The 26124-nt window shown below is 41.0% G+C and overlaps 2 protein-coding genes across 7 annotated transcripts in view; one reads left to right on the forward strand and one right to left on the reverse strand.

Annotated features, from left to right (window-relative positions):
- CDC20B (cell division cycle 20B) overlaps positions 1 to 19610 on the reverse strand; it is a 57828-nt gene extending 38218 nt beyond the window's left edge. For 2 of the 5 annotated variants that reach the window (XM_045022322.1, XM_045022320.1), the window contains exons 1-2: positions 19444 to 19608; positions 19011 to 19082 (exon numbers count right to left, since the gene is read on the reverse strand). In XM_045022322.1, the coding sequence (XP_044878257.1) occupies positions 19011 to 19082; positions 19444 to 19506 (135 nt within the window). In that variant the 5' untranslated portion in view covers positions 19507 to 19608. Of the gene's footprint in view, positions 1 to 19010; positions 19083 to 19443 lie in introns of all 5 variants that reach the window. The other 3 variants (XM_045022318.1, XM_045022317.1, XM_045022321.1) reach the window with 3 other exon arrangements.
- GPX8 (glutathione peroxidase 8 (putative)) lies at positions 4152 to 10430 on the forward strand. Of its 2 annotated transcripts, XM_045022323.1 has the most exons (3): positions 4152 to 4376; positions 5029 to 5290; positions 9263 to 10426. In XM_045022323.1, the coding sequence occupies exons 1-3, from the start codon at positions 4173 to 4175 to the stop codon at positions 9424 to 9426; spliced, it is 630 nt and encodes a 209-aa protein (XP_044878258.1). In that variant the 5' UTR covers positions 4152 to 4172; the 3' UTR covers positions 9427 to 10426. The 2 variants fall into 2 exon arrangements, with proteins under 2 accessions (XP_044878258.1, XP_044878259.1); XM_045022324.1 differs by lacking the exon at positions 5029 to 5290 and having other exon boundaries at positions 9263 to 10430.
- Positions 19611 to 26124: the final 6514 nt, after the last annotated feature.

Genomic DNA, 26124 nt, shown 5'->3' on the forward strand with positions numbered 1-26124 from the left:
CGCAGGTGTTGGTTCAAGGTATAACTATCATTGACCAACTAAGTAATAGCAACCACATTATAATTAAGTTTAACACCTTTGTGGGGAGAGATAGTACCAAAATCTAGCACTCAGACATTTAACTTTCAGCAGGGAGATTTTTTAAGTGATTATGCTAGTTGCAAAGTACCTGAAATAAGGAAATTAAAATCCTTAAACTCTGCATGGAAACTATAGCGTCAAAGAAGATATGTATAGCACTAAAAACAAAAGGAAACAGTAAGCAAAAAGAAAAAAAGCATGGTGAAATGGCAAGATACGGAGGTTTTCCAGGTCAAACAAGCACCCTTCAAAAAATGGAAATTTAGCCCAAATAAAGTTGATAGGAGCTGCGCTGCTGCAGTGCTGTATGTGTACACATACCCTTAGATTCTTATATAGTAGCTGAGCATCTCTCAATCATTAACATATTTAGCATCACAACATCCTTCCAAAGTAGGCCAAAACTATTACCCCCATTTCACCGATGGGGAACTGAAGCTAAGTGACTTGCCCAAACAAGCTAAGTGACAAGCTAAGTGACACAGGTGGTCTATGATAGGTCAGGGAATTAAACCTGAGTCACCCAAGTTCTGGACTAGCACCCGTAACCCCTAAATCATCTTTCCTCCAGAAAGTCTCTCACTATACTAGAAGCAGAAAACTTTGAGAGACTCAGTGGCTACACTCAGGCGTGCAACTATGCAAACAAGAATGGGGAAGCTGTGGAAAGACAATAGGGAAGCAACAATATTTAAATGGGAGAATCTAGAGCTCCTCCCCCAGAAATTTTCTGAAATTTCAGATGTGATTTTCTGCATTTTAGAGAGCTTTAGAAGATTTTAGCTATAATAGTAATAACAGTAATCAATGCAAGCCAAACCCCAGGAAGGCTAAACTCCTGCATGGATTTCCCAGACTTTAAAGACAAATTCAAACTTTTCTTACGTCAATATTGGTTTTATATGTTTCCTTTTGATTGTTTTTTTGTTTGTTTTCAATGACGCATATGACCCCTTCTCCACACATGCTGCTGGAATACCTGATCCCAGACAGCACTCCAAAGCTCCACTTACCACACTCTAAGAGGAGCCACACACACAAATATCTGATTTTATTTAATGTTTGCTCTCAATCTTTCTGTTAAACTAATCAAGCAAAGTGAATGAGCAGAAAATCAGTGCTGACAAATGCAAAGGAGATTGTAACCTTTCATGAAAAGACCTCAGGTCATCTCGACAGCTTGAAGTAAACATGTTCATTGTGTAGTGGCGGTCAAAAACAGCAAACAAAATGTGTAGCTGTATAAAGAATATGATAGAAAATACTGGAAACAGTATTATGCTATTATCTAAATCCAAAGTATGCCCTCATTTGGGATGAAATCCTTATATAACTCCCATTGCCTTCAATGGGGCCAGGATTTCATTCTTGAAACACTGCACTCCATTCTGATCACTCCTTCGCAATACAGATGTAGCATATTGAGCAGGTGATGTAGCAAGTTTTTTGTGTAAGTCAGAGAGATCGACTGATGGAGAGGCAAGAAATTACCAAGAAAGGAATAATTCTTGAATGGAATTTAAGGACTGGGAGGGGAGGGGAATAAGGGGAAATTGGAAGCTGGAATGAAGTGAAAGACAAATGATAGTTTAGAGAAGGCTGAAAATGGGAGTGTGGAAAGAAGAAAGAAAATAAGGAGACGAAAGAACAGAGAGAAAGAAGAAGAGGCAATGTTGGGGGACATGAGGTCAGAAGTGATGAAGGATAAAAACCAAAGAAGAGGAAAACCAACACAATAAGGGAAAAGAAAAGAGAAAAAATCCAGTAAGTGCAACTTTTGCCACAGGTACATAGTGATGCCTTCAAAAATGTCAATTCAGGTATTGGGGATTGGCAGGTGTGATCCAGAATGACACAGAGGAAGACTTATTTAAAAAAAAATACAACAAAGGCAGAGTGGGAGGGTTTCAGAATTGTGTCATTAAAATACTTGTAGAGCATCTTCACATTTTTCTTGAGAAGCTCCCCTGGAATTAACCTGCCTATATCTGGGATTCCAACCCTCCAGCAACTTCCCTTCTTCCTCTCCAGTCCTCAGTCAGAATTAGAAGCCAGATACACAGTAGCAAAACTATGCCCATCTTCTGTGCCAGCTTTCCACGCACCATGCCCACCCCAAAAAAATGGTTTGAGCTTGACTTTCTCTCAAAGGTAAATCCAGATTAATGTCCTGACCCAAAGCTCATTGAAGTCAATAGGACCCAAAGCTCATTGGGACCTATTGTGTCAAATTCAATGGACTAAATGGGCTCAGAGAGTAAAAGATGTTACTCTGACCCTGTCACTGTACAACACTAAACAGTTGAACATTGTTCAGGGGCTTAGGTACAGACACTGCTTAGTTCCATGACATACACATCATTCAAAATCTTTTTAACTTTTCACTAAACATACAGAAAAGAAAAAAAAACAGTTAAAGCACTTGAAATGTAAAATATTAATTAAGGATTTTAACTATATCCCTCATTCCATTTCCCTTTAGAGTTTTATCTGGAAATCCTTCAGTATGACAGTTTTTAGATGGTATTAATGATGGTAATAACTAGCCTTTTTTGGTGAAATGAAAAGAAATTGAGATGACTGGACTTGTTGTTAAAAGTACAGTCTCATTTCCTTGAAGACAAAATAAGTCAAACACGTACCAAAGGGAAGAGAAGAGAACAGCTAAGATAGAAAATTCAGCTTCTGTCTCTAGTGCTGACATTCACCTGCAACCTCATTGCTAAAGAAACATGGGCTCAGCACATGGTCTTATCAGCCACTCCAAAACCTGGCAAACTTGTACCAGGTGGGAGGGATAGCTCAGTGGTTTGAGCAGTGGCCTGCTAAACCCAGGGTTGTGAGTTCAATCCTTGAGGGGGCCACTTAGGGATGTGGGGCAAAAATTGGTCCTGCTAGTGAAGGCAGGGGGCTGGACTTGATGACCTTTCAAGGTCCCTTCCAGCTCTAGGAGATTGGTATATCTCCAATTATTACCTTTAGCATCCAGCTGTTTAATAAATTGCTTTTAGCTGCCTAGCTGGTCATGGTCTCCCAGCAGTGCTGCAAAAGATGCAGTCTTGGCTGGTGAAAACAGATTCTTATAAAACAAGAGAAATGGAAGAGAGATAGGAAAGAGAATAAATAAGGTAAGACAGCAGGAAACCAAGTCTCACATGCTAGGTGTCATCTGGAATTTAGCCAGAGCCAGTCATGTCATCTGGGTCACTCTTTCTGGCTCAGTCTGGCCAGGACATCTCTCAGGATCAGGACAGCGAAGGTCCAACAGTGTTGTGGTAGATTCTGGAATCCCAGAAGATGGAAGTGGAAGCCATGATGGTAAATCTCACTTCTTCTGGTTCACCTCTCTCTACCATTTTGATCCTCCCCACCTCCCACCAAAGTCTCTTTTTAAGGACCCCAAAAGGAAGTGGTGGGCAGAACAGCCAATCCCCTTATTATTTTGTTTGCCAATTAGGCCTAATTTTCAACACACCAATTTGGGTCTATTAATTTCCAGTTCTATTCTCCATTTTTTTCCAGTGACAGTCTTAACGCAGTCCTGGAGTGGAGTAAATAGACCATTTTTGTGTGGACTAATTTGGTCTTTCACTTTTGCTGAATTTTATGAACAATTTTATGTAACAAACTGAGTTAAACTTTTGTTACCTTGGACAACTTAGAGCACAGGCATTTGCACAACAGACCCAAAGTGTTTCCATTGATTTCAATGGGCTTTGGATCAGGCCCTACCTCCCTTGAAGTCAGTGGTGTTATATGGGTGTAACATTGATGTCAATTACAAGAGAACATGATCTCTGAGTCTATTTGTGTGGGTCAGTTAAGTGGAACTATTTTTTTAATGTAATTGGCACTGAGTTTTAATTTATCTCTATCTCACTGAGAGACATTTATGCATATTATCAAACCAGTGTTTCTTACTGGCTTATGTATGGGGGAACCAGCAGCAGCTTTCAAACCCTGAAACATTTCTCCTAAGTTTGGGACAAAATGAGCAGCTACAATGGTCTGTGTAAGGCAGATGCAGGTTTCATGTTTCAGCTCCTCCTCACATTCCAGGCCTGCTGAGACTTCCCTCAAAATTCTCCAAAATGGAGCCTCTCACAACTTATCCTTTAAAATATTCAGTGCCCAAAGCCAGGGTGTTTGCTGTTTTCCTGTCGATGGTTTTGTGTACAGTAATGCTCTGTCTGTTGCAGCTCAAATTCTTAAAACCTAAAATCAAAGATTTTTATTCTTTTGAAGTGAAGGATTCCAGAGGGAGGACCGTTTCTCTGGAGAAGTACAGAGGCAAAGTAAGTTGCATCTTCAAAGCACTATTTCTTTGTTACTAAATCTTTAGAGGGCAACGGATATACTCAATTTATATATGGTAAAAACACTGTAGCATTATGGGGAGATAAAGATGTTTTCTAAAATTCCCTGTTCCTTCAGTATTTAGTGCTAAGCTAGCAGTACAGATGAATTTTAACTTGCTATATTCAATTTAGTGATACTAAATAATGTAAAATGGTCATTTAATATGATTTGTTATAACTGAAATGCTCTAACAATGCAACAAATATATTTTAATCACAGTAGCTAAGAATGTCAGCATATTGCAATTATATTTTAGAGGTTGATCTAAAATATATAATGTAAGACTATTTATTATGCACAAACCTTAAATGTCTGACTTTGCATGTGTGCTTTTAAAACAAAACTGTAATTAAAAAACACTGTATCCTTTTCAAGGGTCTAATGATTTTTATTAAAAGAATGTCTTTTAAAGAATACTGATTTCAGCTTCTGATATTCTTACTATATCTGATGAGATTATGTTCTAATGGTTACAGATAGTATTCAAACAGGAAAGATTATGCTATTGGAAGTTATATCTTTAAGACTTGAAGTAATTTAGGAACTTGCGGTTTCTTTCTAAATGTTCCACCTTCTATTTCTCTGAAGGCGACTTTGGTTGTAAACGTGGCCAGTTACTGCCAGCACACAGACAAAAATTACATCGCGCTGCAGGAATTACACAGAGAGTTTGGTCCGTCCCACTTCACTGTGCTGGCCTTCCCGTGCAATCAGTTTGGAGAATTGGAGCCTAGCTCAAGCCAGGAAATAGAATCTTTTGCCAAGGGAAACTATGGAGCAACTTTCCCTATTTTCCACAAAATTAAGATTCTGGGATCTGAAACAGAACCTGCATTTAAATTTCTGATAGGTAAATATTTGCCTATTATATATGATGCTGCATAGAATTGCAATTTTTTTTCATTTATATTGTACTGATTTTTTCCCCAAAACATAAGGGGAGAACAGAAAAAATGGCAGAAGAACAGAAAGGTAAAGGAATGGGAGGGGAGGGAGGAGAAGGAACAGGGACAGAGACATCTCAGTTTCCATCTGCTAGGAATTAGTCAAAGGTTTCTAAAACATTAAACCAAATCTTTTCAAATTTATATGAGGTTCCTCTTCTCCAAAATGTTACCTGCTCTTTACAATATTATTTTTAAAGCAAACATGTAATGGCTTGATTTACCTGTTGTTGTCTATTTTTATTATCATTACAAAAATATTGTATTTGAAAAGTTGTTGAAATAACTATATTAACCATTCTGAGAGAATTTAATACAGAAGTATCACCATTATTGTCTTATCTTTCTTAATATTTCAACAGTTAATACAAACATGTAGATCAGCAAATTCCCCTCTTACCAGACCTGTATATCTTATTGACTTAGATGCAAGTTGTGCATGAACAGTGGGAAATAATCACTGGTTTACATTAACTCATTTTGTGAATTTTGGGATCCAATCTACAAAACCTATTCACACAACTATGCCTCATTCACATGAGAAGCCACTGCAACTTACTCACATGAGTAGGGGTTTGTAGGGATGGGCCCTGTATTCTCACAAATTGGAATGAGGCTGTATGTACTTAGGGCTTAAATCAAAGCTCAATGAAGCCAATTGAAAGACTTCCACTGACTTCGATGTGCTTTGGATCAGGTCTTTGGTTCCTATTGAATTTCTGTATAATAGAGGAAGGATGGTCCAGTTGTTAGGGAACTAGGCCATAACTTGGGAGAGAGAACGTTCAAGTCTATGCTCTGCCACAGCTTTCCTCTGTGACTTTGAGTAAGTCACTTACCCTCAGTTCCTCATCTGGGAAACAGAGACAGTGATGCTTCCCAGCCTCACAGGGTGCCATGAGCATGCGGTGCTCAGCTGCTTTGGTGATGGGGGCCAGCTATGTACTTTTAAAGGAGATAAGGGTCAAAAATCACTTGCCATATCACTAGCAAAACAACAAGATACTGCAGATTTCGTAAATCTTTTCACCAGTCTGAATTTCAAACGTTTTCTTTTCACCTAACTAAAAACAATGAATCAAATTCTGCATTAATTTATACTCCCTTCAATCCTAATATCCCCACAGATATGCTCATGCATTATGATCATGAAGACAAGGGGAGCGTTTGACTTCAGTTACATTACAGATGGTGTAATTAGTGCGGACTATGCCCCATTCGCTATATTAAATAAATACTTATCCATACCCATGGATGGAGAGAGATACCACATTCACTCTTTCAGTTCTAAAATGCATAATACCTTGTTTGACATAGACAAAACATCACTTTATTTTCTATTTGTATATTTTGAAAGTATTTTATGAAAGTCATCCTTTCCCTTCCTGCAGCCCCCTGCCTCAAGGAATTTACTGTGCAGCTTCTGCCCAAAGGGGATGATATTTTCACTCTCTTATACATTTAATACTTTCTAGGTCAAATTCAGCCACATTGGGACAGTTTTGCACTACACCACCAGCTGATTCTGACCATACAGCTAGCATATCCAGCCCCAGAGCAATTGTCCTAGTGTAAGGAGGATCCTCCAGCAGCATAGAGATGGTACAGACATAAGCACCAACTCCATGGGTGCTCCGGGGCTGGAGTACCCATGGGGAAAAATTGGTGGGTGCTCTGCACCCACCGGCAGCTCCCTGCCCCGCCCCTCCACCCCAGCTCACCTTCACCTCCTCCCCTGAGCGTGCCGCATGCTGCTTTTTCCCCCTAGTTCCCAGTGCTTCCTGCCGCAAAACAGCTGTTTCGTGGCGACAAGCGCTGGGAGGAGGGGGAACGTGGCATGCTCAGGGAAGAGACGGGGCTGGGGCGGGATTTGGGGAAGGAGTCCAATAGGAGCAGGAAGGGAGTGGAATTGGAGCAGGGACTTTGGGGAAGAGGTTGGAAAAGGGGCGGGGCAGGGGTGGAGTCGGGGCAGGGGCAGGGCCAGGGTGGGGGGGTGCGAGCACCCACCAGCGCTGGGAAAAGTTGGCACCTATGGGTGCAGAGACTCTTATGAAGTGCTTAATTTGTATGTAATAAAACAGGTGCTGGGGCTCAAGTAATTAGGTCCCAGGGCTGAAGAAATTTTTTGACTTTCATAACTGATGCAGCAAGACCAGAGATACCAGGGCTATGAACCACCAAGCCTAAAAGTGCCAGGGCTCTGACCTGACAAGCCCTGGCACAAATTAAGCACTGCCATTTCACTCCTTCATCGCAATGTAACAGCAAAAGCGGGGAGGACACTGCTATATCTCAATGATCCCCAGCAGTAGTTTTGGACCATGGGAGCTATTGCAGCTGCTGTAAATTAGAGCAGTCATCAAGCTGCTCTAACTTACACTGGGAGTCTAGCTCTGCATTCTAGCCCAGAATCAGGGGGAGAGCAACGGTGAGTTTATACCACCCCAAGACTTCCTCTTCTGACTTGCACTGTGTGCAGTTCAGCTTGATCCTAGATATAACAATTAAATCAAGATACAGTTATTAAACAGAAAAGGGTCAACATGACACGGAACATATCCCACCATCCCTTGGCATGGAAAATTCCTATTGAGGCTGTGGAAGTTATGAATATGGTTCAGTGGCAGGCTTGGGCCAATGGCTTTTCGTTAGGTTTGGAAGGATTAGATTTGTATCTGTAAATGTCAGTAAACATCGACTTCACAGTATACACACAAATGATTAAAAAATATTTCAATTGATGATCATTGAAATTTACAGATAAGTAAAGTAAGAAAAGTGCAGCTTAAGAACTTATTAGAGTTGACTTACGGATATTTACTTTATATATCTGCATATTTTGACATGCGATGTGACAATTTGTGTTTTAACGGTTATAAAGCTTTAACTTTTTTAATCTAACCATCTGATGTCATTAAATAAATATTGTCTGACACCCCCATTGTCTCATACACCCTAATTTCCCACAACTGTGAAAATGTAAATTGCTAAAAATCAGAAAAACATACCTAAAACCCATAGTTTTGTGCAACTGTGAAAATTTAAATTGAAAAAAAAATTAAAATTACTTAAAAATAAACATTGATATTATCTATCAAAATGATAAAAAATACCATCAAATTCTGCCGAGCTACTTTTAATGAATCAATGTAGGACCCTATTCTCCATTACATGACTTATTCCCCTATAGAAGTCACAATTGTGAACTCACAATTTTCTTTAAATTCTTCCATCAGGCTATGAGTTCCCCCAAGAAAGGGCCAGGGGCTCCACCAACTAAATGTGCGGGATCTGTGAGGGTCTCCAGGGACATGGCAAAGGCAAGGGACTCTACTACTGCTGCCTTTGGGGGCCATGCTGCCAGCTGTTTCTTAGCAGCCTGTTGTCCCCAGAAACCCCCACTCCCAGAAATTCCATAGGACAGGCTAACTGCTGAGGCTTTGTCCCATGAGACTGAGTGGGTAGAATCAAGCAGAAATTGACCCAGCCGTCACCCCCAACATCCCCATCTCCTATACCCACCTGCCCCCTGCCAGCCCATAGAGCTAGAAATACTATGGAGCCCTTACTGAGGGACATCTGTAGGGCAGGGAGAAGAGGTTTAACCACAGAGGTGGCAGCACTCTCCCACGTCATGCTCCCCAGGAAGCAGAAGAGAGTATTTGGCTCTTACACTGCTTCAAAGAGAAGGGGAAAATTCTTTCATTTCACCCTCCTAGATCAATAGAACCATCCAAACGTCCAGATCAAGAGACTTAACACAGAATGGGAGTTTCCTTTTTTCAAAAGACTGTTAAAGAATAGCTGCTCTGTGGCTAAGCAATTTCAAGGATAGCAGTATTTGAGGCCGTTAAAAGTATCTGATGCCTTTTCTGCAGATTCTTCAAAGAAAGAGCCTAGGTGGAATTTCTGGAAGTATCTCATCAACCCAGAAGGTAAACTTGTGAAATTTTGGACACCTGAAGAGCCAATAGAAAACATCAGGCCAGAAGTAGCATCCCTGATCAGGCAGATCATCATGAAAAAGAAAGAAGATCTCTGAAAAGGCCATTCAGTCTGTGAATCCATTTTACCACATGTATAGACAATCTTAATACATTCCTGTTAAATGATGCTAGAAGCTAGACCATCAAGTGTTTTAATTTCTCTTTGGTTTTAATGGCAGTACTGAGAATAATTATAAATTATTTAAGCAGTAATATAGGGCCCAATCCTGCAACATGCTGAGCGCCAATAAAGTCAATGAGAGTTGCAAGGCACTCAGCACTTTGCAGGATCAGACCCTTAGTTTGGCATAAAGTTGCTAATGTTCCCTGTAAGTTCACACTGCTGCCAATGGTTAATAATGTCACCAACATGAAAATGCTTAAAAAAGAAGACAGAGGATTTGTATGAATATGAAGTTGACTAATTTATCAAGCTAAGAGCTTTGTTTCCCAGCTACTTGTAACAAGTGTTAGGGTTTTTTTTATATTTGATTGCCAAACATGAAACTTCTGTGACTGAATTACTTTAGGGCCATTGTATCAATCCAGAAGCATCACACCACAGTAGTTAAAACTGAATGCCACTGAAAATACCAGCTTTGCTACATTAACAGAGGAAGGTTGATGAATTGTGAAAATTACAAACTAAGTTTAAAAAAAATTGTAAATAGATAGTTCTATGAAGATTGTTTATTAAAAAAGAGAAGAATTACAAAATGGTTCCTACCCTACAATGTGTGTATTTTGATATATTTCACACAATGTTCTGTGACACTGTGCAGTCATACACACTGAGAGCATTCGGGAGAATCTAACACTAAAGCAATTATAAGATCAGCCCCTATTTTATTTGGAGCTAGGCAAACTTAGCTTACTAAACTTTGTGACTCAAGCAGCAGACAAGCTGGGATTCATCAGGCATTGGTGGCTGGATTTTACAGTCTGAGACAAAGGATAAATTACTAGAATAATTCTAAGAGCAGATATGCCATAGTAAATATCACGTCTGAAAGAGCTGAAGTGTAATGATGAATAAAGATGGCTGGTTATGTGTGGCATTCTCAAACCAAAGTTAGTAAAGTATTCACACTTTCTCACCATTTGCGATGGGGGAGGGGAGAAACTGAGAGGATCTTGAAGCTGAATCTGGTTGGAGGCTGTGGCTTCATTGGGAAGCCCCCAGGCCAAAGGAAGGCATTGCTGGGGCGGGAAGTGGCATAGCCAAAACTGCCAAAGTGGAAGGTGAAGCTGTTCTTGATGCCAGAAACCTGGAGGGAGAGCAGCACTGGAAACACTAGGAATGAATCCCCCAATGCACATGGTGCCAGGCTGGTCCAAGAGGGAGGAATTTGGCCCTTGTACTGTTAGTACAAATAATGTAATGTAGGTACAAGTAAACAGCAGTCATTAATGTGCAGCTACACACAGCTTCAGATATTAAAACCATTTTGTTTCATTGAGAAGAAGGATGTTGTCCACAGTACTGGAGTTATCCAAAAGCCTTTCAAAAATACTTGGGGGTCTACATCATACACTAGAGACAAGCAGTAAAGATGTCTGCCTAAGGTTTCATTGGGACAACAGCAGCTGCAGGAGAACAAGACACCCCTATACTTTTGTACTGTAGTGTCTGCCTGGGGCATGAGCTCAATTTCTGCTGTAAGGTTGGAAATCACAATCTTCTCACCTGGGAAAATAATACAGTGGGCATAGATTATCCAACAAGTTCTTAGAATATACTGGGGACAATTTTTTTATTTCAGAAGATGAAGAAAGCTACTAGGGGAGAGGCTGTTCTAGATTTGATTTGGACAAATAGGGAAGAACTGACTGAGAATTTGGAAGGCAGCTTAGGCGAAAGTCAGCATGGATTTGTCAAGAACAAATCATGTCAAACCAACCTAATAGGGCTGACAAGGTAACAGCCTTGTGGATGGGGAGAAGCGGTAGATGTGGTATATCTTGACTTTAGTAAGGCTTATGATACTCTCTCGCATGACCGTCTCATAAACAAACTAGGGAAATACAACCTAGATGGAGCTACTATAAGGTGGGTGCATAACTGGTTGGAAAACTGTTCCCAGAAAGTAGTTATCAGTGGTTCACAGTCAAGCTGGAAGAACATATTGAGTGAGGTCTCGCAGGGATCAGTTCTGGGTCCAGTTCTGTTCAATATCTTCATCAGTGATTTAGATAATGGCACAGAGAGTACACTTATAAAGTTTTCAGATGATACTAAGCTAGGAGGGGTTGCAAGTGCTTTGGAGGGTAGGATTAAACTTCATAATGATCTGGACAAACTGGAGAAAGGGTCTGCAGTAAATAGGATGAAATTCAAGAAGGACAAATACGGAGTACTCCACCTAGAAAGGAACAATCAGTTGCACACATACAAAATGTGAAATGACTGCCTCAGAAGGAGTACTGAGGAAAGGGATCTGGGGGTCATAGTGGATAACAAACTAAATATGAGTGACCAGTGTAACACTATTGCAGAAAAAGCAAACATCATTGTGGGATGTATTAGCAGAGGTGCTGTAAACAAGACAAGAGAAGTAATTCTTCCGTTCTACTCTATGCTGATTAGGCCTCAACTGAAGTATTGTATCCAATTCTGGGTGCCACATCTCAGGAAAGATGTGGACAAATTGAAGAAAGTCCAGAGAAGAACAACAAAAATGATTAAAGGTCTAGAAAACATGACCTCTGACTGAGGGAAGATTAAAAAAATTGGGTTTGTTTAGTCTGGAGAGGAAAAGACTGAGGGGACACAATAAGTTTTCAAGGACATAAAAGGTTGTTACAAGGAGGAGGGAGAAAAATTGTTCACTTTAACCTCTGAGGATAGGACATGAAGCAGTGGGCTTAAATTGCAGCAAGTGCAGTTTAGGTTGGACAGTAGGAAAAACTTCCTACATGTCAGAGTGGTTAAGCACTGGAATAAATTGCCTAAGGAGAGTATGGAATTTCCATCAATTGAGATTAAGACTTAGCAAGTTAGACAAACAGCCATCAGGGATGGTCTAGATAATACTTAGTCCTACCATGAGTGCAGGGGACTGGAGTCGATGATCTTTCAAGATCCCTTCCAGTCCTACGATTCTATGAATGTAGGCACCAGAGTGCAGTCCGATTGGGTGCAGTTGAGATTGGAAAAGAAGGTGTGATTCTGTTCCCACTGAAGTCAATGGGAGTTATATTATTGACTTCAGTGGAATCAGGATTGGGACTTCAACCCTTAACTGTGAATTTCCATAATTTTCCTGGGTCTAAGTGAAAGCCATAAGATTATTTTAATATAATTTTGTAGTTGAATCAAACTGTTTTTTTAATCTCACTGCCATTCTCAGGGAATTATCAAAAATATATTATATTGTAGAACCATTATATTTTTGTGCCTGTTTATTTCATACAAAGTAGGCCACATAGTCACAAAATTAGTGTCAGTCATCAGATTTTTTCTGCTAGGGAGGGGAGCAGACAGAAATGCCTGCAGCATGACCTGATAGCATGTGGATGGGAAGGGAAGGAGACATTAATTATGCTTTTCCAAACCTTCACATGTTTGGGGGCATTTCTTAAATGGAACCTTAGCTCTGAATGTCCAGTCTAGTAGTGGGGGGGGGGGGAGATGCAGAGAAGAGTGACAAGAATGAGCAAGTGCTTGGAAAAGCTCTCATATGAAGAAAGGTTGAAAAGATAGAGATTGCTTCCCATAGAAATGAGATGACTAAAATGGAACATAATAAAATTATATAAAATAATGAATAATACAGAGAAGGTAGATCGGGAATTCTCTCTCTTCTCATAACACAAGAACAAAGGGATGTTCATTTAAATTAAAACACCAGAAATTCAAAATGAATAAAAGGAAATACTTTTTCACATAATGTGTGATTAAACTGTGCGGCTTCTTACCATAGGAAGACACCGAGGCCAGGAATTTAACATTTTAAAAGGCATAGGATAGTTATATGGATATCAAGAATATTCAGAGTTGTCATAATCTATGACAACAATAATTTTGGAAAAGATATTAAACCTCATGCTTTAGAGTATAAACCAACCTCTAACACTTAGACATAATGGGGAGACCTCTGTGGGGGCCATACCTGTCTACTGTGGAGTTCTTGTACCTTCCTCTAATGTATCAGTGGTACTAACTACTGTCAGAGACAGGAGACTAAACTAGATGGACCTCATGTCTGAACCAATATGACAGTTTCTATGTTCCTATGTCGTGGGCTTGATTTTCACTTCCCAGTCTCCACCTAGGTATGCCATTCTGGATTTGTGTACACTCTGATGTAGGTTTACAAATGTTCAAGTGTGCACTACATGTACTGATGGATAGAGCTGGGCGAAATTTTCCAGACAAAACTGTTTTTCATCAGAAAGTGCATAATCGGGTTGACTAAAACATTTGTGTCAAATTGTTTCAATCAAGAATTCCCCCACACAAAAAACAATCTGAAAAAATCAAAGTGTTTCAATTCTTTTATTTGAAATGACTTTTTATTTCAAATTTTACTTCAAATTTATTTTTTTAAAGGCTAAAAAACCCAAAAATGAAATAAAGTAAAAAAATTTGGGGTGGGGGGAGTCAACCCAGAATTTAAAAAAATCTGATTATTCACACAGCTATGCGGATGGATACTAATCTCACAGAGATTATGTAAGAGGCAAACTGCTGCATATCCTTTGTAATCTACACAACGGTGCTGGGAGTTGGGAAGGATAGGCATATTGGGCATTCACCTCAGAGTCATTAGTCTGACTAGTAGTTCCATCCAGGCTGGTAGTGACAGTAAGGAACATTGTGACAGGGCAGCCTGCTCCTTTCTGGCTCAGAAGGCATGGGGCCTGGCAGCCCTATTCAATTAGTACCACCCTACCACACCTGGGCAGGGTGTGGGACTTGAAAGGGAGAAAACTCAGCAGTGTCTGAGGGTGACTTGAGAGGAGTGTGGACTGATGGTTTCTTCCTGAGGGCCAGAGGCCTTTTTGCTGAGTTGGCTGAGGAAAAGACCCAGGGGAGAGCAAGGAGCTCTCCAATGGGAAACCTGAAGGAAAACTTGTGTCTTGAGTCCTTTAAGTGTGTTTGGTAATGAAAGAGGTGCCAAGGCTCAAGCAATTAGGTGCCGGGGCTCAAGTAATTTTTTTACTTTCATAACTGATGCAGCAAGCCCAGAGGTACCAGGGCTATGGCAAGCCCTGGCACAAATTAAGCGCTGATGTCTGGGTATATCTTGGAAATCAAATGATTACCCATTTCCACAGAACTTCATTTCTTCCCCATAATCTACAGAGGGAGTGGTTTAACCTGGGACTCCTTTCCTTCATAAAGAGCTATCAGGAATACAAATTTTCCAAACATATTTCAACCAACCTGACTTGAGCTGTAGTATCTCACCTCCTCTCTGTTGGATGTTCTGACCCCAAAAGGACCAACAGAAGTAGTGTCAAGCAAAACCAAACAATTCCAGAACTGTGTCTCTGGATTCCTTAGGAATCTTTTGATATCCTCTCTGAATGTTTCAAGCTTATAAAGTTACATTACGTAATATTGTAAGAAATGCACATTTTCATATGGGACCCACCACACGTGCAAGTAGTCCCTTTGAAGTCAAAGGGATTGTGATTGTTCATATAAGTAAAATTTTGTAGGATCAGACCCAAACATATTAACTCCTAATGTCACACAAACCACAATATCTATAGGCCAGATACTCTGCTGGTATAATTTGGCTTAGCCACCGCTGAAGTCAATGGAGCTATGCCAACACACATTTACATCTGCTGGGGATCTGGCCCACTATCTTTACAGAGAGAGGCTTATAATAACCAGTTGTAATCCGCTTGTCTAAACATTGATGCAAGGTCATGTGCTAATGTGGAAGTGTATTTAGTTGCTGGTATGTGAACAGCTAACTAACAATACACTGCCTAATCAGCACATACACAAAACTAGCTCTATTATGGGTCTTAATGCTGCAAGCCCTCCACATATATACACATGCTGTTTCACTGGGAGGTCTTCACTTGGAGAGTCTGCAAGAAAGATGGGCTATATGTGTTACTCGGCTTATCTGGGAGTTCATATAATGAAAGTCTGTTTTTTGCAAATAAGAACTGCTTAGATAAAAATACAAGGCATGGATTTCATCAGATGAATACCAGCACTTGGACACCAGGGTGATAGATGCCTTAAGCTAATATTGAAATACTCCTATCAATAAACAAACTTTATTTCTTTTAAAATTAATTTAAATTAGCTGGCTATGATCCATTTCCCTTGAACTGAAAACTGACAGCGTGCCTAGCAATGTGAATGATAAACGACAGTGCATTGATCTGAGGGAGCATCCAATAAGTGTGCTGCAGAAGACAATAACCCCAGTTTTCCTGAACATCTGAATTAATGATCCTGAAGAGGAGTTAACAGCACATTAATAATATTGACAAGTAATGCTACATTAGGAGATGTTGCAAAAATCACTGAGAACAGAGAAATGATACACAAGAATAAAGCGACCAGTCCCACAAAGTTCTAAGCACCTTCTCACCCATGATAGTGGGAACTGAGTGGTTTTCAGAACCTAATGGAATTGTACCCATCAAGGGTGTTAACATATGGATAGGGGAAAAAATTAAACAATATTCAGTATGAGGCTGATACTTCTTGCAAAGCAGCAATGGGGTGATTGTAGCCAGCATGTTATATATATTTGTTAACAACATGAAAAAGTCAATCTCTTTGGTCTTCATTATGCAGGATCATAACATTCAGATTAGAGTTCTTCTCTCTGTGGAACTGGTGAGAACACCTAGAAACACTACATACATTTTTAGTACTTCAGAACCACAAAGATGCTGACAAATATGAAGGCACTTGGAGAAGACGGGAATCATTTTCAAGACACTGTCATCATCCCCCGCCCGCCCCCTCACCCCCACACCAGTACAATAGTGGAAATGTCATTATGACACTAAAATATAATTTGGGGGTATTTGGTAGGACATTTGATTGAACACCTTTGGGTTTGTCAGTTTTTAAACTCTATCAGCTTTTAATTGCTCATTGAAAAAAATGTAAATTTTCCCTAATGTTATTTTATTAATGGATTGACACATTCTATATAAAGCAGTAAGAAAATTTCAAAGAAAAGAATTTAGGAAAGTCATCGCTTGTCCTGCTAAAAAAAAAATCTGTCAGTTAATTTGTGATTGTTTGATATGGTTTGAATTCTATTATCTGTCTATCTGACTTAAGTATTTATAAGGCCTCCAATCATATTGGTCTCTAAGTGCTGATCAAAATTAAAAAACATTATAAGAGCTAAACAAAAGTTTTCCCTTTGTACTTTAGATAACAGGAGTGTGTGAAACAGCAATAACAGTAAATACTAGGTTTCACTATTGTTTTATTATACCGTTTACACAGAAAATAAAAAGGGCCTACAAGATGCACCATGTAAAATAAGTTGTGCTGCAGTTGGATGATCATAGTATGTGCAATAAGATAGCAGATGTAAGCTAGCTGGTGTCAGATTTTCAACCAGCTAACAATACACTGCCTTCCTAGCACACACATACAGTTACCACCAATGTTCTCACAAGCTGATGTTCTGATGCCTTCCTAGTTCATCTCATTAAAATAACAGGGAGCTGGCCCTGCAGCAGGTGACAGTGTAGTAGAGACTGCTAGATTCACACAAAGCAGCCAGCTAACAGTACACTGCCTACCAGACACAGGGAGTCTAAGCAAGGCAACATATTTCCTTTCTAAAGATGGTGTGACTGAATTTTATTCGTAACAGGAACTTTGCAAAGTGGAGTGATGGAAAAGTTAAAGATCCATTTGAGTAATCACTCCATTTTCCATCTAATTTCAGTGTTACTAACCTCTTTCAAAATTAACTCAATATGTATTTCAACGCAAAATGTAAATACTTAGATGCAATAAATATCAAGGGCATGATTCTGATCTTAGTTACACTACTGGAAATACAGACTAATTCCAAGGAAGTCAGTGGAGTTACAATAGTGTAAAGCAGTGTAAAGTGAGATCTGAATCAGGCCCTAAATTGTCAGCCAAAACTTCAGAAAGAGTTAGACTAGATTCGCTTTTCATTCATACCAGTTTTACTGGATTTAACTGGAATTACCCTGGATTAACACTGGTGTAATTTAAATCAGAATCAAGTCAAATTCTGCCATTTTTTGGTAGCCATTCTAGCTCATGCCCTGATTGAGCAAGGCAATTAAGCATGTGGCTAACTTAAAGCATGTGAGTAGTCCCATTGACTTCAATGGGCCTTTGTATCAGAACCATAATGAGCAAAATTGATGTTGCTGGTAAAAAATCACCTTCAAGTTCACAGTGTATAACTTTGGATCTTAGGACTCGTATGAGTAGTGATCTGTATGAATGTTACTGAAGGCAGAACCAAAGAGGTTGCATGGATGTAAATAAAGACAGATTGTGGTCCTCTCGCTTTGCTTTTCAAAACCGGGCTCCTATGCCACTCAAAGGGAATTCTATCTTGCAGTACTCCTGAATTATCAAAAAAAAACCACCTATATAAACAATGACTTGTCCAGTTGCCACAGCTAGGCATCCGCCATTTGAATGAGTTGGTTAATATGGATCTGATTCCCATCACAGTCCACAAGAGGCTGACGTTTCCATGACTTCCAAGATGCTTTTGACTGCAACAACGTGGAGTGCAGCTAGCAACTGTTCCTATATCAAGTTCTCAACAGCCAGCTAGCAATGCACTGCCAAACTGTCACATCCTTGTGCTCCATCAGTGCTTCTTGGCCATTTGCTGTGCCCCACAGACAACTTTCTATAGCTTAGCTATTGTTCAACATGTTTAGTCTAGCACTGTGCCTTCCCAACAGTATTGTGTGTATGAATGTTAACAGTTATGTAATATACTTGCATGTCAGTGACTACACTTCTGTACTATGTTCTGTCTTTAATGCACCCTGCTTATCTTCTGCTCTAAAATTTCCAGTCTAGGAGTCTCCCTTTACATTACCTCCATCCCTAACTGAATCTCACTTAGGATTCTACTAAAGTGACTCACCAGATTTACATTGTAAGCTTTTGAGGTAAGGGCTGTCTGTATTTTGCATCTTGTAAATTGCCAAGCACACTGTTGGTGATTAACACATAAAGTAAACTATAAGTTTACATCTATCCACTATGTTTTCACTCTTCATTGTTTCTTCTATTCCTTACCATGCAACAACACAAGTATGTGCCAGCTGGCTTGTGATGCTGCATGGACAGGCATCTCCCCACAGGCCTGCACCCACTTCAACCAGATCAAGTAGCTTGTATTCAGTAATCAGTTCCCATAACCCTATGAAGATAGAATCCCAGGATCTACTTCTGAAGTTTTCATTATACCACTGCCACTTTGCCACTAGCATGGCTTATGTAGATTTTTCTATGGTTTCACATTATGCATTTAAATGAACTTCATTTGTAGTGACTCTAATAATACAGGAAAAAAATCTCTTAAAACTTTATTTTTGTGTTCAGAATTATATAGATTTTCTACTTTTTCTGTCCTTTCCTCCCTGCCCCTAAAAATATACAAAACAGATTTTTTGTATATGTACTTACCTTAGTGAACTTCTGTAAACTTTGTTTTCTCATCTGTGTAAGGTCTTTCCCAAGTGTTTTCATTACTTTCTCCTTAAAAAAATACAGAAGTGCAAACAATGCTATTGCATGTTCAGGTGTCATCTGAGCAACAACAACTTTTATCCCCAGTCTAAATCACTGGTCACATGAAACCAGATGTTTGTGGAAGATCAAATCCTGCAGTCCTTCCCCCTCTTGTAGCAAAATTATTGAACTCTGGAGGTCCTTTTCTACATTCTTGCTAAGCTAAAACTCTCAGCTGACTTCATGAGTTCTGCCTGAGTTAGGAAAAAGTATGATCTTTATGACTTGTTCCACAATTATTGTACTGTGTAACTGTGAGAAGATAAATCACTTTACTCCAGCAAAGCACTGGTGAGTTAGAATAAAAAGAAAAATGAATGACATTTACCCACAACATGTCTTCATCTGTCTTGACCTTCCTAGAAGCAGATCTTTCTAATTTCCACTCCATCTCTGAAGATAAGCTCCTGCCACGATTATCTACCTTAAAAAGTACTTATTTATAATGTAGCTATATTAACGTATGTGCACCCAGGCGAATAAACACCACTCACTTTTGAGACACCAGTGTCCTGAGCCAATCTGTCTTTTTGCCTCTCTTCAAGGAGAGAGTGATGGGCTAGATGCCCCTAAGAGCCACCCTTCTTATTTATACTCCCTATGAGCCTCTTAGCTCTCCCGCGCCTTCTGCCTGCCCTACACTCTGCCCTGTAGGAGCCCCCTTATCCCCTGTCCACCCCTTGCCTCCCCAGCTCCTCCCCGCCCTGCCTGGCCCTGATGAGATCTCCCAGAGGGGCCGGCGTGCCATTTAAACAGACCGCACGCGCGGCAGGCAAAGCGGGAATCCCCTGCCCTGGCAGCTGATTGGCCGCCCGGCTCTGTGACTGAAGGGGGATTCCCTCCTTTGGAACGCTGGGGCGCGGAACGCGGGCAAGCGGCGGGGCCTGCCCGCTCCCTCCCTGGAGGCTCCTGCTCCCGGGCCCGCGGTGGCTGGGCGGCTCGAGCCTCCGCATTGTCTGCAGCGGGGCGGAGCTGCTGGCAGCAGCGCCAAGGCTCGCGGGGGTCCCTCTGCTGCCGCGGATGGCGGGCAAAGAAGCGGGGCTTGGCGGAGCTGCCCTGCCCCCCTCCCAGCCTGCTTGCCGCCCCACCGCAGCCGGGGGCGCGTTCGCTGGAGCTGAACAGCAGAGTTGCGGGGCTGAGGCTCGCTCGGCAGCAGCAGCGATCCCGGCTGCAGGCGCTAGGAAGCTGACTCTGCCGAGCCTGCAGCTACGGAGCTGAAAGCCACGCGCTGTCGTTAATCCAATGTTACGTTGGGCTCTTTCTTCCTCCCTTCCCTCCTCCCCACATTTCACTGTATGCCAAACGTCTGGGGGGTGCGGGACAGAGAGGGGGAGACCGAGGAAAAGTGCATGAAATGAAATGACAAACCAGCGAAGTATTTTATTATGCCGCCTTTTTAGCAAACGCCTGTTTTCCCTTTGGAAGTGTGAATCTTGGCCCGGTTTGGATGCAAAACCGTCATCACAGGCCTGTTTAGTCTCTTAAAATGGATGCAGTGGGGCGGGGGCAGGGGATGTGTCTGCTTTACTCAGAAATAAGGGACATCGACAAGTCCTCTCCTCTCTTCCTAAGAAATGGTCCCATTCATCTAAATGATCTAATTAATCCTTGATATCTTGATTTATTTGGAAATCTGTGTGCTGTCATTAGCATAAACTGTGTTGTCATTAGTGTGATGTGATTTTGAAAGTACTACGCTATATGTGATATCTCTAATGCTGTAACAAAAAAACCTCCTTGATTTCTTTTTAAAAGGGTATGTCATTCATTTTTTGTGTATGGTATGTGGAAAGCAGTGTTAGAAACACTGCTGGCCAATAGCATTAAACACACCACATAAAAATATCTCACAGATTTGATTTGAACTTCTGGGAATATTCACATGCATGAAGCTACGCATCTATGTGACCAGTTTCAAGGACAAGACCAAAGTATGCCTTGAAGAAGGCAGATGAGCCACTACCACCTTCCTCTAGGGTGGTAAAGTGGGTAAAAACACTTTCCCACATTTTCTAAACTTCCTGTGGAAAGACTGGACTATTCTGATGAGAAATTTTTAAAAGGGGATTTTTCCTTTAAATTATTTTGCAGGAAAAAAATCCCAGTTTCACAACCATCTTTAGTTTTATAGCTGTGTGGCTGTACACACAACTCCTAGAGTGGGGAGACACTGGGGAAGCAAGGTCATGAAGGAGAACGTTTGCTAGCACTTTGGCTTTGAATACTTAAATGAATACCACACCATACAAATACAATATACTTTCTGCTTAATTTATTTCAAGTGTGTCATTTCATAATCCCACAATTTATTTGTGAAATACAAAGTGTCTGAGTCACTTAACCTTGTTTTAAATGATTTATTTCAAAACAAATAATACACTAGGTTTTGTAAGCATTTCACCCACACACGGTTGCATTTTCAACACTTCAGATGGTTGTTTAACTGAATATTAATTCCTCTTACAATAATGCTCTTCAGTAAACATTGTCATATAATGTTACAGTGCACAATAATTGGACAGTAGTAAATGCTGGCATGCAATACAGCATGTGCAACCACCAATATGGTGGATGAATAAGCAATAACCAAGCAAGAATTATTAACTATTAAGTATAGGGAATTGGAATTGTCATTTTGGACTAGATTGTGAACCTCTTGTTCACACTGGTGAGCAGTTCTTTACCTGAGTAGCCTCATTGAAATGAATGGAATGGGACTAGTCATGTTTAAGTGTTCAACAATGTGAGCAAGGGGTTCGCAGTGTGGTCCTTTGTGAGCTCTTCAGTGAATTTGAAATGGAGTAAAATCCTAAAATAATATTATTGGCCTTTGTTTGTCAATTTGAATTATGATCTATAAAAATGTAATGTGTGGGGTTTTCAGAAGTGCTCAGCTTTGGCCTAACTTTGCTTCTGTTGATCCCAATTTTCTTTGCTTTCTGAAGATTGTAAAAATGTATATTTCATCACAACACAGCCACCTTAAGACCAATCCAAAATAAATAATATTCATTCAACAGTCATGTCAAAATATAAATGCAATAAAATCCCTTTAGAAGAAGAAACAAAAACCATACACATGCACATGAATGATATATATTCATCTGCCTCAAATGCAAGTCCACAGTCATAGCAAAATTTCTCAAGGATATATAGTTCTGCACCTTCCTATTAAACTACATATAAGACTTCAGTCTCAAGAATCCTGTTATAAATACATTGCCAAAAATCCATTGTCGGTTGATAAATTTAACTTATTTATTTGTATTACCCTAGTGGCTATAGGCTCCAATCAAGGGCCCGTAATGCTAATCAGTATACACCAATATAATGAAAATATGCCCCAAGGAGCTTACAGTTAAATATATGATGAGAAAAGAGGTGGATACAAAAAGCAGAGGAGGGAAGCACAGTGTAACTGTGAAACAATTATGATTTGAATACTAAGCAGTGATCAGAGCACCCCAGTGTTCTAGTCATTGTTACGTGTAGACATCAGGAGTGATTTTTAAGGAGAAATTTGAAGGAAGATAATGTAGTGGATTTGGGAGGAACTTTTTGTAAATGTCCTATGCATGTTGGGTAGCAAAGGAGAATGCATGATGAAATATTACCCATTTACCAGTATATCTTAAACATATTTCGATACTGAAATCAAAATAGACAAAAAACAGTCACCATACAGAAACCACTCTAAAAAAAAATAGAGTTAGGGTTGTTGTGAAATATGAATTTATTTGTACTTGGTCAGAAAAAAGTGTTTACTGATAAATACAGTAAGACTTATCATGTGCCTTAATACTCATTTCCTTGTTTTAAGTGTGTGGGGGTTTGTAAACAATGTGATAGGTAAGTACAACGTTGTTGCTTAGGAACCTTAACTGAATTTTGAAACAAAGTGTTTTGTTTTTAGAATAGCAGTTAGGGGCTGAGCACCTGCTGACATAGGGCATAAAACCACTAAGCTGCCTTTGCATTATTCAACATATTTTCCATTGGGCATTTCCTTTTGCCTGAGGATCTGAGAGAAGCTTGCCCCACATACACATCCTCCCTACAATTACAGGTGGGTCAGGTGAGCTCTTCCAGCCCTCTTCCGATTGCCCAAGAGATAGAGAGAAAGTTCTGATAGGCTGACAGCCATCACCAGCATTGCCACACTTAATCAGGCCTCTTTACCAAGAAAAAGATACCTTTCACATTCCCATTGCTCCTTCCTCTGCCCTCCTTCCCATCGGAAGTCAATGAAAGCTGTAGTGCTCAGTACCTCTGAAAAGCAGGCAGTTTATTTCGGTGCCTAAATCTGGATTTAACTTCCTAACTTTAGGCACCTACTTATAAGAATGTGGCCTTAAATTCTCTGCCCCATGTTCCCTATCTATAAAATAGGGATGTAGCTGCTCATGCACCTTTGTAAAGTGGTTTGAAACCTTCAGATGGAAAGTGTTAGAAAATTGCTGCATATTACTCTGTAAAGTACTTGTGAGCGTAGGAGAAGAAGCCCAGAAAGAGCATTAGGAGTGAATGGGAACCACTGTCCAGGCAGAACAGCGTACACAGAGGATTCTTGTCTCCAGGGCCGGCGCCCATTAGGCAACCTAGGCGGTCGCCTAGGGCACTAACATTTGGGGAGCGGCAACCGCGGTGGCCGGATGTTCAGCCACCGCGATTGTCATCGTTATTTCAAGGGCAGGACCTTCTAATGCCTCCGTTGGGGGCACCATTTCAGGGGCGGGACCTTCCGCTGCCTAAGGCACAAAAAAGGCTGCCAGCACTCCTGCTTGTCTCTCTGCCCCATCCAGTTGTTCACTGCTTTGTGTGTGTCAGTAGGAGCTGTGAGGTGCAAAGGGGAATGAAACAGTAAGAAAGGAGTGGAGAGGACCCTAAATTTGCAAAGGAGAGGGTAGCAGAGATATTCCCCAGAGCCTGTAGCAGCTTCTCTGTGACAACTCTGTGCAGTTGGGGTTTTCATGTATTTATGGGAGGCATATCAGAGTGACAGATGGAGCCAAGGAGTAAACAGTCTCAGTGACAAGTTCCCCTTTAATTCATTCCCTGGTTCCATGCTCCCCTAGATATTAATCCTACTAGATCGATAGGCAGGTGGGAGATTTTCCTTTGTGCCGTACATTACACACATTTTGTTTTGGGTCTCACTAAAGCAGATTTATTAAAACTAAAGAAAAGAACAACTCTTATAACAACCGTATAAAGCAGTTGAGAATCAATTGGATTGTGGGCTTCACTTTGCACAGATAGAATCAAATCTTTGATCCCATGTTGGTCTCTTTGCATCACTCTGGGTTCATGTTGTGAGCTAGTGATCAGCCCCTGCTGTAAGCTGGTGTAGTTTTAAGCAGCCCTGAGGCTGCTTTAAATTTCTCTGGGGATCGGACTAGCAGAAAACTGGCCTAAAGATCAGGGAGAAGCCGACAGTTCATGAGATGGTCGAGTTCAGGATCTTGACACAAGGAAGAAAGGAGAGCAGTAGAACAGAGACCCTGGACTTCAGAAAAGCAGACTTCGACTCCCTCAGGGAACTGATGGGCAAGGTCCCCTGGGAGAATAACATGACGGGGAAAGGAGTCGAGGAAAGCTGGCTGTATTTTAAAGAATCCTTATTGAGGTTGCAGGAACAAACCATTCCGATGTGTAGGAAGAAAAGTAAATATGGCAGGCGACCAGCTTGGCTTAACAGTGAAATCCTTGCTCGTCTTAAACACAAAAAAACAGCTTACAAGAAGTGGAAGATTGGACAAATAACCAGGGAGGAGTATAAAAGTATTGCTCAGGCATGCAGGAGTGAAATTAGGAAGGCCAAATCACACTTGGAGTTGCAGCTAGCCGGAGATGTTAGGAGTAACAAGAAGGGTTTCTTCAGGTATGTTAGCAACAAGAAGAAAGTCAAGGAAAGTGTGGGCCCCTTGCTGAATGAGGGAGGGAACCTAGTGACAGAGGATGTGGAGAAAGCTAGTGTACTCAATGCTTTTTTTGCCTCTGTCTTCACAGACAAGGTCAGCTCCCAGACAGCTGCACTCTGCAGCACGGTATGGGGAGGAGGTGACCAGCTCTCTGTGGAGAAAGAAGTAGTTCGGGACTATTTAGAAAAGCTGGACGAGCACAAGTCCATGGGGCCGGATGCACTGCATCCGAGGGTGCTAAAGGAGTTGGCCGATGAGATTGCAGAGCCATTGGCCATTATCTTTGAAAAATCATTGCGATCGGGGGAGGTCCCGGATGACAGGAAAAAAGCTAATGTAGTGCCCATCATTAAAAAAGGGAAGAAGGACGATCCAGGAAACTACAGGCCAGTCAGTCTCACCTCAGTCCCAGGAAAAATCATGGAACAGGTCCTCAAGGAATCAATTCTGAACCACTTAAAGGAGGGGAAAGTGATCAGGAACAGTCAGCATGGATTCACCAAGGGCAAGTCATGCCTGACTAACCTAATTGCCTTCTATGATGAGATAACCGGCTCTGTGGATGAGGGGAAAGCAGTGGATGTGCTATTTCTGGACTTTAGCAAAGCTTTTGATACAGTCTCCCACAGTATTCTTGCCAGCAGGTTAAAGAAGTCTGGGCTGGATGAATGGACGGTAAGGTGGATAGAAAACTGGCTAGATGGTCGGGCTCAACGGGTAGTGATCATTGGTTCCATATCTAGTTGGCAGCCGGTATCAAGTGGAGTGCCCCAAGGATCGGTGCTGAGGCCGGTTTTGTTCAATATCTTCATTAACGATCTGGAGGATGGTGTGGACTGCACCCTTAGCAAGTTTGCAGATGACACTAAACTGGGAGGAGTGGTTGATACGCTGGAGTGTAGGGATAGGATACAGAGGGACCTAGACAAATTAGAGGATTGGGCCAAAAGAAATATGATGAGGTTCAACAAGGACAAGTGCAGAGTCCTGCACTTAGGACGGAAGAATCCCATGCATTGCTACAGACTAGGGACCGAATGGCTGGGCAGCAGTTCTGCAGAAAAGGACCTAGGGGTTATGGTGGACGA

Source organism: Mauremys mutica, chromosome 6, assembly GCF_020497125.1.
Source record: "Mauremys mutica isolate MM-2020 ecotype Southern chromosome 6, ASM2049712v1, whole genome shotgun sequence".
Lineage (NCBI taxonomy): Eukaryota > Metazoa > Chordata > Testudines > Geoemydidae > Mauremys > Mauremys mutica.

What these genes read in the sequence shown, in the direction of transcription:
- GPX8 (XM_045022323.1), top strand. Translation starts at nt 4,173, where the DNA reads ATGGAGCCTCTCACAACTTATCCTTTAAAATATTCAGTGCCCAAAGCC. An exon ending in TGGAGAAGTACAGAGGCAAA is followed by an intron (nt 4,377 to 5,028) that starts GTAAGTTGCATC and finishes ATTTCTCTGAAG; the next exon opens with GCGACTTTGGTTGTAAACGT. An exon ending in TGCATTTAAATTTCTGATAG is followed by an intron (nt 5,291 to 9,262) that starts GTAAATATTTGC and finishes CCTTTTCTGCAG; the next exon opens with ATTCTTCAAAGAAAGAGCCT.